The 15,656-nt window shown below is 27.4% G+C and overlaps 1 protein-coding gene across 1 annotated transcript in view; it reads left to right on the top strand.

Moving 5' to 3' along the window:
• The first annotated feature begins 4 nt into the window (after window positions 1-4).
• LOC107438727 (phosphatidylinositol-3,5-bisphosphate 3-phosphatase MTMR14) overlaps window positions 5-15,656 on the top strand; it is a 28,124-nt gene continuing 12,472 nt past the window's right edge. Inside the window, exons 1-7 of the mRNA XM_043047317.2 lie at window positions 5-261; window positions 3,959-4,015; window positions 6,956-7,065; window positions 8,922-9,027; window positions 11,009-11,084; window positions 12,814-12,859; window positions 13,288-13,404. Of these exons, the coding sequence (XP_042903251.1) occupies window positions 175-261; window positions 3,959-4,015; window positions 6,956-7,065; window positions 8,922-9,027; window positions 11,009-11,084; window positions 12,814-12,859; window positions 13,288-13,404 (599 nt within the window). The 5' untranslated portion in view covers window positions 5-174. The remainder of the gene's footprint in view (window positions 262-3,958; window positions 4,016-6,955; window positions 7,066-8,921; window positions 9,028-11,008; window positions 11,085-12,813; window positions 12,860-13,287; window positions 13,405-15,656) is intronic.

Here is a 15,656-nt window from a genome sequence, read left to right on the forward strand (position 1 = left end):
GACTAATTCTAACAGGTTAAAAATTTTCATCGCCTAAAATTATCAACAACGTGGATGCGTGTTTTCTTAACGTTGAAAATAACAAAATAACGAATAACGCCATCGAAATTATGCGAATTGAACTCAAAACTAAATTTCATATTTCTGTTTGCCTATTGGAGTATTTCATTTGCGATGAATAGTATAATAGTTGAAGACATTGAGCAACTGTTGACGTTATTTTCCAGGAAAGGGCAGTATGACGCTAGGGCCGGCGAACAGGTAATTTAAATGTTTTGGTTTTGGAATTGTGTTTATCGGTCGTCTGCTAATGACTTAACATTTTGCTTGGAATCATTCTTAATTTCAATTAGCATTGTTATTTGTATTATCTTTCTGCAATATACTTTTGATCAAAGCACACTATGTTCACACCATAAGCAAATTATTTAAAAGATATTTATATAAATTATTCTCACGTAATTTTTTGTGTATTTCATAAATTTATCTTTCTTTCATCATTATAGTTTTAATTTTCTGCATGATAATTACTGCTAATTCCTTTATTTTATCAATTAAAGAAAGCGAATGATTTTTCAATTCATCGTAAGTAACATATCAACGCGATTTCAGTTTCCCTCATTATATAGTGTAAATATAATACAGAAGTTACATAGGCCAAATTAAATTCAAAATATTTATAGATTTGTGTTGTAACATTTGTATTGTCAACTCTATCTGCGCTGCTGATATAACTAGGTCATTTCTACAACTAGTTATCTTTTCAATTGTTATCACATAAATATCCAAAATATATTTTAGTTTTTTTTTATTATGTTAAAAAAGTCGGATTGTTTTTCTAATTATACAAGTTGCAAACTAATGTAAGTTTACAATTCGTTACAGTAATAAAACTGGCAAATTGAATATCCAAAAAATAAAGGGAATCATAATAGGATCTTGAACAGCACATTTAAGTTGGCCTAAATTACGTAACAATTGTTTTAAGTTCTGGTTGCATCATTGTTTTGTGTAGTGGTCAAATTGAATGCTATGTATCCTAATTAACAGCTACCTATTGTTTGTAGAATGACAATTGACCTGATACAATATTTAAATTTATAGCCTACTTTTTTTAAAAAAATATTAAACACTAGCCTTTAGTTTAAAATTCTTGATTTTCTGTAAATTTGTTTAAAACTGTAATGTGCTATAACTATAGTATTTTTTTCTTTTTTGACAATTAAACTTAATTTTTTATTTGCTATCTAATAACTAATTAGTTCTTTGCGCATGAGTGTATACATGTTAATTTTTTTTTTTTTTATCATTTGAGAAATGAAATTGTCAAAATCTTTATTAAGATGGTTTCAAATGTTGCTTTCTTTTTTTTATGTTAAAAATTGGCCTTATTATTTATAAAAGGGTTTTGTTCCATATTTTGTTCACCAAGAACTATCACTTCTTGCTAAAATGATTATAAAAATTTGTTTATAATATTTTCTACGAAATTTATTTATTCCAATATTTAAAATTTTTATGTTGATATTAATGATACTTTAAGATTAGTATTGGGTTAATGGGAAGTAATTATACATCAATTTGGTTGAAAGTCATTAAAATTTACTAATCTTTTTTTAATTGAATAATTATATTTATGGAGTCAATAATGTTACTTTCCTATACTTTTACACTTATGTGAATTAACAAAAATCTATTTAAAGTTAAAGTAAATCTGATATGGATATGATCAGATTAAATATTAGTTCCAATTGACGATTTATATTTAAATATTATTTGAACCTCTTTGTAATATAGTTATTTTTATTAAAATTTACTGTGTTTTCCCTTAGCTATTTTAAAAGATAAGCATGTTCCTTGATCCCTATATATGATCCTTATTTTTACAAAAAATGTGCCAAAGTCGCTATCTCTTAAAAATACTGCCTTTTGATTCATGTTTCAGTTTGAAAATAATAATTTCCCTTCTTAAATAATAATTACACCCTGGTAAAATTATCTGTGTTTATAGGTTTAATTCTGATTACTATTACGAATATTTACTTTGTTAAGATTATTCTCATATGGTTAAATTTTTATATGTGTATCTCTTTTTTCAGAGCTTGATATAATTTTAAATTTTTAAATTAATAAATTTATAAATTTTTAATAAATTAATAAATTTTTGAGTGTTTTTAAATTTTGAAAATATCTTTAAAATAAACTTTTTTTTTTAAAAAGAAAAATGCCCCTTTAAATGTTTATTTTCTCATAATTTTCAGTTTAACTTATAGAAAAAATTTATGCTCAGAGATTGTCTTTGAGCATACCTTTAATTAGTTTTATAAACTACAAATTTTCTTTTANGTGTGTTTTTAAATTTTGAAAATATCTTTAAAATAAACTTTTTTTTAAAAAGAAAAATGCCCCTTTAAATGTTTATTTTCTCATAATTTTCAGTTTAACTTATAGAAAAAATTTATGCTCAGAGATTGTCTTTGAGCATACCTTTAATTAGTTTTATAAACTACAAATTTTCTTTTATTTTGATAACGAGAGGTGATAATTTCTTGAAATATGCACATAAAATTTTATAAGAAGGTAATTTAAAAATTGTTAAAGATCAAATTCAGTTATTATGTAATATTACACATTTTGTTAAATTTTTATGGTGCTAAGTCATATATAATATCTATATATATATACACAGTCCAGTCACATTAATGTGACCACCACCTACTTTCGACGTCAACGTGAAATAATCAATCACAGAGTGCATGTGGCAGCACATTACAGTGTAGTGTATATATTGGATGTCCTAGGGCATCGAAAAGCATTTCAGTCGTTGGCGCAATGCAGAAACGTAGCGATTTATCCGACGTCCAAAAGGGCATGATTATTGGCTTTCGAACCAAGGGTGGAAGCATTTCGGAAACGACTGATTTTGTGAACTGTTTGCGTGCCGCCGTGGTAAAAGTATACCGTGCACGGCAAAATGGCACTATACAAAACAAGCGGCGTGGCACATGTGGTGCACCATGGTCCAAAGATGGCAGAGGCGAATGAAGGCTACGGAGATGCGTTCAGACGAATAGACGTGCAACTGTTGAGCAACTGACCGCCCAAATGAACCAAGGGGCTACCAAGAGTTGTATCCTCAACAACTGTTCAGCAAACGTTGCTGCGCATGGGCCTCCGCAGCAGACCCCTGGTTAATGCACCCATGCCGACTGCTGTTCATCGGTGGAATTTGCACGCCAGTACCGCAACGGGACGTCCACAGAGTGATAACATGTGGCTTTTTCTGATAAATCACATTTTAGCTCCATGGGACAGATGGACGTTGGCGTATACGGCGTGAAACGTCTGAAAGCAAGCACCCTGCAACAATTGCCGGAAGGCTGCAGGCTGGAAGAGGGAGCGTTATGGTTTGGGGAATGTTTTCCTGGCATNCCTGGTAAAATTATCTGTGTTTATAGGTTTAATTCTGATTACTATTACGAATATTTACTTTGTTAAGATTATTCTCATATGGTTAAATTTTTATATGTGTATCTCTTTTTTCAGAGCTTGATATAAATTAATAAATTTTTTGTGTGTTTTTAAATTTTGAAAATATCTTTAAAATAAACTTTTTTTTAAAAAGAAAAATGCCCCTTTAAATGTTTATTTTCTCATAATTTTCAGTTTAACTTATAGAAAAAATTTATGCTCAGAGATTGTCGTTGAGCATACCTTTAATTAGTTTTATAAACTACAAATTTTCTTTTATTTTGATAACGAGAGGTGATAATTTTTTGAAATATGCACATAAAATTTTATAAGAAGGTAATTTAAAAATTGTTAACGATCAAATCCAGTTATTACGTAATATTACACATTTTGTTACATTTTTATGGTGCTAAGTCATATATATATAATATATATATTATAACGATCTATACTATACTTATTATATGTATTATATCTATACTTTCAGAACTACGAAATTCATAAGAAATGTGAAGATCTATTTGAAAAAGATTATGTAATTAGTGTAAGTATCTAATATGTTTTTTCCAATCTATATATTTTGGGATTTATTTCAAAAGCACGTTCGCTAATTTTTAAGCTTTCATGTTATGCCCTGGATGAGAATAAATGAATTTAAAGGTCGCAATCAAATAAAATTTTTGTGTTGGTACCTGCACCAAAATGATCACAAAGTTTTCGTCAGAGCATCATTGGCATGTGAAGAACGATAATACCAGAGGTGTCAAACTCAATTTTGCAGAGGGCCATATATTAAATTTAGAATGTGTAGGCGGGCCAGATTCAAATAAAAAAAATGTACTGAACTATTATAACATTTTATTTATCTAATTATATGGTATATAATATAAGGTTGTTAAAAATCATATCAAAGTTATAAAAGATGGTAATTATTTTGAGCTCGAGAATCCAGATACCTGACTTCTCTTGTTCTCAGAATGCGTGCTGCATGCTTTTTTAATTCCGGATAGTTATCCAAACTCTTGAAATATTGTGCATAAAATGTAAGAGCGTTAACCTCTTTAAATTTTTCTTTCAAAATACTGTCCGATTGAAGATTTATCAACTCCATTTGAAAATGAACTAGTGCCTGTGAAGCTTCAAAATTGAATGGATTGTTCAAAAATTGGGAATTCCGTTTCATTCATTTTGTGGAAGTCTTCGAAACGATTGTTGAATTCCGTGATCAGATTTTGCAGAAGTTGAGAATACTGATCCAATTTTTTTTGGTTCACTGTGCCAAATGATTTTAAATGAGGGAAATGATCCAAAGTTTTATTGTTTACCTGATTTTCCCACAACCTCAACTTTGTTTCAAAGGCTTGAATACATTTGAGTGACAATCAGATTTTTATCCTGTAACTTTACATTCAGATCAGTCAAGTGTTAATTCATATCTACCAAAAAGACACAATCAATCCACCAGTCATTGTCATAATCAATTTGGTTGCCTTTTTCTTACATGAAAGCTTGAATAGGGTCACGTAATGCAAAAAATCATTCTAAAACTACTCCTCGACTGAGACAACGAGCTTCAGGGAAATAAGGGACATCAAAAAAATTTTCGTCCAAATCTTGTAAAACTGTCGGTGATTTAGTCCTCTGCTCCTTATAAAATTTACTATTTTAATTATAGGAAGCATGACATGGTTCATTTTTAAATGCTTGGATGCCAATGATTCCTGATGAATTATACAGGGAAATCCCACAAAATTCCCTGATGTTTTCTGTTTTAATTTAGTTACAATGCCCGAATGATTGCCACCCATGGCAGGAGCGCCATCCGTAGTTGTGCTGCTAAGTATATTCCAGTCGAAGATTTCGCCTGTTGCTAAGAAATGTCGTTACTGTCTATCTCTCTCGCTTGTCTGTGCCCGCGCTGCCCTTGAAATTACTTATAAATGTAGTGTGCACATTTTAAAACTTCCGTAGAGGAATAGAGTGAAATCTAAAAGCTCTAAAAAGAACACGATTCTTCTTTCTGTGACATATCGCGATCGCGGGCCGTATCTTTGACATGACTGATATATACAGTACACTCTCGATTATCCATGCGCGGATTATCCGGTCTGCGGATTGTCCGTGCTCATTCCGGAGTCACACGAAAAATATAAAGAGAAACGTTTTAAAGATTCAAAAAATTTTATTCATGAAGTTATAACACTACCAAATTTTTGGAAGCAATATTCGTTAGTGGATTGAAATATATCGAATATCAGCAGCATGGTCAAAGGTAAAATCGTCTACTTTATCAGGATCTTGGAGAAATATAATATCGCTTGATGAGCAATCTTCTTCAGATGTTCAAGAAAAATATGATAACAGTATTCTCGAACAAGCAAAAGAAATCTGAGGTTTCGAAATTCTTGATGAAGAAAATTTTGAAGATTGGTTTCAAAGTGATGCATGTGAGCCTGACTTCCAGTGTTTGAGAGATGAAGACATCGTTATGTTGTTAAATCAAATAGTGATGATAGTAACTGATGCAGAAGATGTAGTAAATGAGGGAAATACAATTTCTATTTCTGCTGCTCTGTGGAAATTTTATTGGATTATATGGGAGGATTTGATTACGGTGACATTACTGCGGTTCGTAAAACATGTGTATCGATATACGGCGAAGACGCATTCCACAATTTTTTTAAAAGGAAAATTCCTAGTTTGATGTTATACAGCATGCAAATATCAGTAATTTTTATATTTTTTGTACTGATATTGATTTTTTTCTCTAATTAAAAGAGTTTTCGGATTCTCCGTGTTTTTCGATTCTCCGTGCTCCCTGTCCCGGTAATTAACCCGGATAATCGGGAGTGCACTGTATATGTATATGCATAAAAAATCACAGAATGGGACAAACTTGTACCCACTTGTAGGGTAGTTATACATTTTGCCTTGAGATTTCTGTTGTTGTGAACAGGTATCAAAACTAAAATATCGTTCAAAGATAATATTGAATGATATGTTAAATTTTTTGAACTAAAATTTGTCTTTTTAAAATTTGAAAAAAAAAAAACTTTAAATTTTTTTTTTCCTTTTTAAACTTTTCATACTTGTACATGAAGTGCAGTCATGTTAAAATTGTTTTTTAAATTTATGTTATATTGAAGACCTAAACAAATCCTTAATGGGAAAATCCAATATTAAAAATTTATCTTTTAATAATAATTCATAAATTTTTTTTTGCTACATATATATTTGTAGTTTTAATAATTTACCTCTTTTTCATAAATTAAATTAATGGAATTTAAGAAACTTGAAAAATCTATGAGTCGAATTAAAAAGAATTTGGGAACCTTTTTTAGCATAGCATAAATTATAAGTTAAAAATTTGTTCTAGTGTATTTTATTATTTTTTTTTAAGATAAGTTATGTTTTCATTTAATTCATGAAAATAATCATAAATAAATGAATAATTATAATTTTATTATTGGATTTATTTTTTTAGAAAATTGAAAATGAGAAAGGTTCACTTTCAACTAATTATCCTTCACAAATTATCATACCCGTTGAAGAGAAATCTTGTTTGTCAAAAGACTTAGAATTTTCTAACAAAAGGTTTGTATTTTTTACTATTTCTTATGTTTATCCATGCATATACTAGGAAACTAAGCCTCCTGCCGCTCACCAACCCCTATTGCTTCACAATAATGGTTGTTTCTTGACTTAAAACACTTCTTTCTATGAAATTTGAAATGATTCACGTAAGATTCTTGTGTTAAAAAGAATTCTGTTTGTTTGCGTTTGTGATCCCACTTCCCATGTCCATATATTTTCCATATGATTCTATTAAGATTTATTAAACATAGTACTTTTTCTAAGTGATCATAAAGTGACATTTACAATTAAAAGTATATTGTTATAGCAAATTTAGTGAGTTGACAACTGTAATTTAATATTCTTGCTTACCAAACGGATGGATATATTAAATACAATTTTTGAATGTGTCACATTGTGCATCAGGCTCCTAAATCATTTAAGGAATCTCTTTAAACTGCAATTTATAATGGCAAATAACTGCAATTTATAATCATTTGCGCAAAAATTAGTAATTGTAAAATGGTTAAGGTTAGACACCAATTTAAATAAATTTATCTTAGCGTAGAGTTACGTTATAGTATTAATAAAATGAATGTATATAATAAAAATGTAATATTATATATATATAATATTATATATAATATGAATGTAATAAAAAATATGTGAAATAATATACAGTGAAACCCCGATTTTACGTTTCTCAGGGGACTGGGTAAAAAAAACGTAAAATCCGGGAAAACGTAAAATACGGGAAATACTTAGATAGCAAAAAATCATATAATAATAATGGGAAAATAAAACAAACTAAAGGTAGTAAAGATGACTCTTTCAAAAGGTACTATTAAAATCTATATTTTACGAAAAGAATATTAGTATTTAAAGAAAAAAACATACCAGTTCAAGATCACTTTNAAAAGCTGTAGAAACGTAAAGATCCCCTTTGCTTTCCAAGGAAGAAAATAAGTCACTACATCTGATTGGTAACTGGAGTGTCTCTTCTCCTATCTGTCTCATTCCTGCACCAATGAAATGTGTTGTTTCTGTACTTTGTTTCTTCGCCCGCTGCCTTGTCCGAGACAGGCAGCAGGTGTTCAACAAAGGAAGGGGGAGAGAGGACTAAAGTTCTCGAAAACAGTAGTCTGTGGAATGCGTTTCTGCTTTCATAGATTTACTTTCAACAACGTGGATGAGCTTTAAAAAAGCAAACATAGTAAAAATATTGCTTATTAAAACATTTTTTTATTTTTTTTTATTTCTACAAAAAACGTAAAATGCGGGAAATTCCGTAAATTAAAAACTTACAATCCGGGTAAAATTAACATTGGAGGTATACGGAAAAACTGGGTCCTGATGAAAAAAACGCAAAATGCGGGAAAAACGTAAATTCGGGGGACGTAAAATCGAGGTTTCACTGTATATAATAACAAAAAACTTTTTTTTTTTTAAAATTTGGGGAACAATCAAACGTGCAGGCAAATACTATTAAATTAGGGATAAAAAAATATTTATAGGAAAACAATACCTTTATAACGTTTATTAATTTTTTGCTGATTACAACCTAAACAATGTAGGAAAATTGTAGCCTTTCATGTGATTTTCAAGTCAATAAAACCACGATACCAACACCACTGTACCAACAACAATGGAAAACTATGTTAGATTATTATTTTTTTATGTTATACATAGAGAAATAAAGTGTCACAACAACCTTTTATGGCTTCGATTTATAATTTTTTTTGTTTTGATTTTTGAAGTAGATTTATGTGTATGCATAGATTGTAAAACAGAAAAACTCTGAAGTTAAATTGTTCTTTGCACTAATAGTTTTTGTTTTAATTAAAATACAATAATAAAAGTTAACAATTTTATTTCAGCGTAAATTGCTTTAATGCTTTGAAGTTCAAAGAAATAGCCAACAAGTCTAATTTAGCTAGATGCAGAACAAGATTTCCTGTACCTGTAATACTCTTTAAAGGCAAAGTAAGTAGTATTTATGATCCAAAGATTTAATTTGGAATAAATCTATATAGCATAGGTAGAATAGCACTATTGAGCAAAACATTGCAACATACATTGGCAACATATTTTACCAACCTTTTTGTCACAGCCAGATTAGTTCTAGCCTAATAGTTTGTCTGTCCCATGTGACTTAGTATTAGTTTAAATAATAATTAGTATTTTTTTAAAATTGTTATTTTGATATTTATGGTAAATTATTCTTTTAAGTTTTGGTGTTAAAAAGTATGTTAATGAGAATATTTATATTATGAGAATAATTATTCAAAATTTTTTGATCTTTATTGGAAAATAAATGATTTTTTTTTTCATTTTTGTATTGAACAATTAACTTAGGGTTAAGGAATTTTATAACTTTGAAAAAAGATTTTTTTTGGTTGAAACTATAGAAATTAAGATATGGTTGAAAATGGAAAACGTAAGAATGTTTTGTAGAATTAATTCTAGCTGTTAACCATGCTTGTGTTTATTTTACATTATAAGCAGGCTTCTTGATGTCTGAAACTGATTTTTGTAGTATAGTAACTGATTTTTGTAGAAAAAGAAAAGTTTTTTTTAAAAATTTTATTCTGATTTAAACAATTGGAAAACTCTCATATTAAGAAATTTTTTACTAGGTTTGATTAAATCCAAAAAGGATGTTTTCATATGATTGAAATAGAAATATCTTCTTTTTGCTGTAATTTTTTTTATACTGAATACTTAATTTTTTACATTGAATACTTTTTTATACTTAATTTTGTTATCTTTTTAATTTTAAAATATTTTAGCTGCTTGAAATTCAAATGAAAGTGTAGAAAAATTTGAACAGAATTTTCCAAAGAAAGTTAAGAAAAAAAAGAAATAAATTTTAAAATATCAAACTTGAAAAAAATTCTTGGGAGTCTGCACCCCTAGCAATTCAATTTATAAAATTTGATTTTGCCTTGTCTTTTAAGGTTATGTCTTAAATAATTGTTCGAAAGCTTAAAGTTCTTAAGCTTAAAGTGCCTTCATTATAGCAATTTAACAACTATAGTGTTTCCAGCATATCTTTTGTTTGTATGTAATGGTCTATATTTGAAGTATAATTATTTAATAAAACGGGGAATTATCAGAATTTTTTTCCCGACGCATGTTAAATTGTAGAATTTATTATTTAATGTCAAGTACTACATCTAATATTCTATTAAAATATGAATAATAAGATACATAACCATAAAACAATCATGTATGACAAGATCAGATAAAACATCATAAAACAATCAGATCAATACATAAACATAAAACAATTGTTAAGGTTTTAGATGTGACTGTTTTATTCATGTTTAAAATTGGCATAAATTTGACATCCTTGATATAAGTCAAATTGTCATGTCAAATAATAAAACATGTTATAACATGACATGACAAACTTTAAGATAGGTTAAAACCCGTCTTAAAATTTTGTACAAGAAATATTTTTAACCTTATGTTTTTAATATTTGTATGGAAATAAAGTTATTTTAGTTATTTCTTTAAAGTTATTACACTTCCTACTAAACAAGCGCATTACCTTTTGATGAAAGTGTAATGAATTTAATCTTCTATCCTTTTACATGTTATCTATTTTCCATTATAATTTATCTAAATTGTCCAAATTGCTGTTTTATTTAATTATTTAATGTACTTATTAATATCTATTAAAAATATTTTTTAGCAATAGTTACAGGTTGAATCCAAAATAAACATTTGTTTTAAATTTATTTTTCTTTTTACATAAAATTACAAATATTTAAAGGTAAAATGATTATATAATCGTTAAGTTATAAAAATTTCAATACAGTTTGGTATATTTATTTAATCAGTTATATAACATTTTTTTCATTCAAATGTGATGGAATCATAAAATTTTCATTCAAATAGATTTTTACACAAAGTATTTCATAGTTTATTTTTAATGTTATCTTAAATTTTTTTCCTAAAGTATGTCTGCCGTTCTGCTACCTTAGCATGTGGCGGTGAAATGTTGCTGCGAGACATGTCCGGTTTTGTGTTCAATTGTAAGTATTTAGTGCTATTCATTTGTATTTTGTATTTTTGCTGCTTTAAAATATAATTTAAAAGAAGCAAAATATAAATTTGAGTAGCTGTGATGTTGCTAAGAACTGGTTAAATTGTAAAGGAAAGTTCAAAATTTCAACTTTGAAATAAAACATAATTTCTAAAGGCACAAAATATACAAAATTGTGTAACTCAATTTTATTAATTATCAACATCAAGATTAAATTTAATTATGAAGTGATAAGTTATACACATTGAGGTTATTAAAAAATAGAGGGATTGAAACCATGCTTTATCAGATGGAAGGGTTTCACTACATTCTATGGGGAAGGAGGATTTCAGGAAAAAGTAATTTTGCTTTTGAGGGCAGCAATGAATTTTGTTTTTATGTCAGCTAACAGTAGCTGAATTCTTCTCTAATTTAATAAGAACAACATCAATTTGTTTTAGAAATAAGACAAATCATGTATACACATTTGGCTCGTTATTCGTAGATTGCCCTATTTTAAAGTTTGCCGTTAAAAAAAGACATTGACACTCTTTTCTGCTAAATGCTAAAACTAATTGGTTTCCTGTTATTTAGATCCTATTTTTAAAATCAAATGTGTAGAACAAACATGTAAATATGTAGTTGACATGAAAAATTTCAAGAATATTTTTAATTTCATTTTTTTCCCTCCATGTGGGATTCACTATTGTAAATAATTGTAGACAAATTAGGTGGCCCACAATGTGGCACAATATTTAAGTATGTATTATTTATTTCTAAGTATGTATAATAGAGTAAAAATGGAGAAATTGCTGCTCATATACTGTCTATGTGTATGGTTAAATTTCATAAACAATATTCGTTTATAAATTATATTGATTTATAAGTTAGTAAATTAAAAATAAAAGTAATTTTCTAATAAAATAATTAATCTAATAAAATAAGTTCATTTAGAAAATAACAGATGAAACTGTTGCTATAATCAAGATTTTCATTTTAAATGTAATGTTAATGTTTTATTATTATAGTAATGAAATGCATTTAGTAATAAAATGCAATATTATAATTTCATGAGAAATAAATCATAGTTAAAACTTTTATCATGTGAAAATTTTTATATTTTAGTGATTTGTACCTGTTAACGTTGAACTAAAATTTCAATTTTTATTTTATATTTCTTTATGGGGATGTTATTTGCTCATTATAAACATGTATTGCATGTAAGTAGCATATATACTATTCAGTTTTAAGTGATAATTTTTTTATCCTTTACTTCATGAAACATATTTTAAATGATCAATCAGCAAAAATATATGTGTGTATGTGAAAGAAATTGTTTTATATCAACTTTGAAAAATATCTAACTTTGAACTTATGTCAATTAATGAGGAAATTTTGGATTTTTGTCATATTTTTCTAATCTTAACTTAAAATATTTACTTTTCATGTATGTTTAAAAAAAAGAAGGAATTTATATTTTATATAGGGATCCGCTCTTGGTAAAAAAATTTAAAAATAAAAAATCTAGAATTTAAGTTTTGTTTTCCAACACTAACACTTCTATATGATACTAACTGAAAAATATTGTTAATGTGTTTTTGACATAATTAGTTTTGAGTTGAAAAGTTTTTGCAATAAATTTTGAAATAATTATGCTAAGTATTTTTCTTATGTTGTATAATGTGCAAAATTGAAGTATAAATTTTTACATTTATTTACTTTTTAATTCTTTATTTTAGCCTCTAGTTCCGAATCTGAAGAAAAAAATTATACCTCCTATTCAAGGTATATGTTTATTCTTTATCATTTCATTTCTTTATATTGAACTACTGATGTTATATATAAAAATCGGAATTGTTTAAATAAGCAGTTAGATAGTATTAAATTGATTTATTTTTTAAAATTAAAAATTAAACTAAGAAACTTCTAGGTATTTGCTTCTGTTATTATAAACAACAAAATTGAACCATCAGGTTTTATTCATGACAAATTAGGTATAAGAGTTAAGAAAACTTAATTAATTGTCAATGTCAGTTAACTCATGAAACTTTTCCGCTACTCTTTTGTATTTGATCTTTTTTTTTATTACTGTTCTTAAAGTATAATCCCATTTTGAAGCAGTTATAGGTTTATTAATGTATTATCTACGTTTTAAGCTTTAATCTAGTTTACTGTAACTGTATTTGTTTCAAATGAGTACATTTTTTTTATAGAAATGGTGCTTTATTTACTGAACTCCGTAGTCAAGATATTAAACTTCTAAAAGAATTATCTGTCAACTACATCTGTGATCTTATGGTTGAGAATAAAAAAGTTAAATATGGTTTGAAGTAAGCTATGTTTTCGTTTATATTTCGATTAGAAGTTAAATATTTATTACTATCTCCATTTACAACCAAAATAAGCCAAAATTGCATTTTACCATTTCTTTTAGTAATTTATCATGCATTGATAAAGCATATAAGACTTTTTTTTTAATTTTATTTTAAAATTAAATGTAGTTCTATAATGATTGATTTTAGGCTGGACTTATTAAAAAGTATCTTGTAACCTGATTATTCAAATTAGTTTAATTTTTGTTTAAGTTTTGTTTTTTATATTTATTTAGGAAGCAATTTAATTCTTAGGTAATTTTACTTGTTAATTGTTTTTGTAGTTTTGATAAAGAATACATAGAAATGCTTTTTAAAAATTATGTTTAATGCCTGGCACTTTATTTCTTTTGTCATATATTTTTCAAATATTTTTTTTTACTAAACATTAAAGCAAGTCTCTTTTATAATTATTTTGAAAAAGAAAATTAATTTAAAAGGAAATTATTTGTCAACAGCAATTTTTTCAATCGCCATCGATTTTTGAGTCATTTTTATTGTCACTTTAATCACATGCCAAAATACAAAGATATTGCAATCTTACTAAATTCAAAATCTAACCCATAATGTTTGAATGCAGACGCCATATTCATAGTAGCAGGTTTTAAGCCAGACCAAAAGAAGCCAGTCGAAAATACCACAAATGTTAATTATGAATAATAAGATTAAAAATAAGGAATCAATATACTAGAGGCCGATCTTTTGAATGAAAACTTCAGAAAGAACCAGCTTGTTTGCTAGCCCGACCATGCTTGGTAAAAGCAGACTAAAATGAATACCTAAATCTTCTTTTTAACTTCCTTAAATATACATTTTATAAGTAAAAAATATTATTAATCAATGTCAATTGCACACGAGCACCAGATTTGATGAAAATCCATCAAAATTCATGACCAAAATCATTCTGTATTGTCGGTAAGTATGTCTTTAGTAAATAAAAAATATAGATACTAGATTTAATCAAAGTGAACTAAACTTATCGAGTAAGGTGTAATTTAGTGTATGTATGGAAGGTATAGTTACTAAAGTGTATGGAAGAGTGTTTTTTTATAATAAAATTTTAAGCTTTCAGCTTGTGCACAAAATTTTTAAACTATGGATTGAATTTGCCTTTTTCTGTTGCATCAAATATGCACTCATTAAGTCAACAAGTTAACACATCATTTAATCATTTTTTATGGAATCACAATCATCACATGATCCTGGTATCGTAATCAATTCAAGACACAGATGTGTTATCTTCTAATTGTGCTGTATTACTGAGCTGTTAACTGTGCCAATTATAAATAATGATTTTACAGTCAAGAATTTAGGCTATTTTTTTTTCTCTATTTATATCCTTTAACTATACATTGAAATGATTTTGATACTATATCATTACAGAAATCCTATCATTACAGAATACCAAACTGTAACTTTTGCTGTGCATTGCTAAAATAAATAAATGGAAAAGAAATATTACTCTGAATAACTTTTAATTGGATTTCTATGCACTAAATGCCAATCATAAAGGTTCAAAGGGGCAACCTTAAAATTGCTAATTAATTGGTGCTAGCTAATAATTATAAAATCATAGAATCAGGCACAAAAAATACTTTTACTTAATAATACCTTTTTTTGTGATGAATTTAGTTTATTGAGTAACAAAATATGGGAAGAAGGGGATAGCTGCAATCTGAGAAATATGATCACATTAGGTTTGGTGAGGAAAGTGGCTGGAAGTTTTTTCTCCATAATTTTAAATTTACTTTTTGTTTGACTTAATATACTTTTGTTACTTTGCTTTTAATTTACTTAATATCATGGAAAATTCTTAAGTGAATCTGAAAATTTTTGCATGGAATTATCTTTGGATAGATGATTTTATAATTGTGTGTAAAAATGTTGCAGTTAGCTTTAAAAGTTCTTGAGAGATATGATGAAATATGCAAAAAATAAAATTTACATTCTAAGCTTTACTGACCAAACCATTGGGGCAGTATTTATCAGATTACCACTACCCCTTATATTTTGAGAGTAGGAAATACAAATTCGATGCAAATATTTTTTTTTTCTCCAGAGAAAGTACATATTTGTGACTGATTTCGTAACTTAAAATATTGTTTGCACTAACTAATTACCATATTTGAGTTAATCCCCCTGAATCAAACCATTAAGGTTGAGTCCTAATACATAAAAATCCTAAGATTTGATTAAAAATTATTCAAGGT

This window comes from Parasteatoda tepidariorum, chromosome 1 (assembly GCF_043381705.1).
Source record: "Parasteatoda tepidariorum isolate YZ-2023 chromosome 1, CAS_Ptep_4.0, whole genome shotgun sequence".
In the NCBI taxonomy this organism is placed as follows: Eukaryota; Metazoa; Arthropoda; class Arachnida; order Araneae; family Theridiidae; genus Parasteatoda; species Parasteatoda tepidariorum.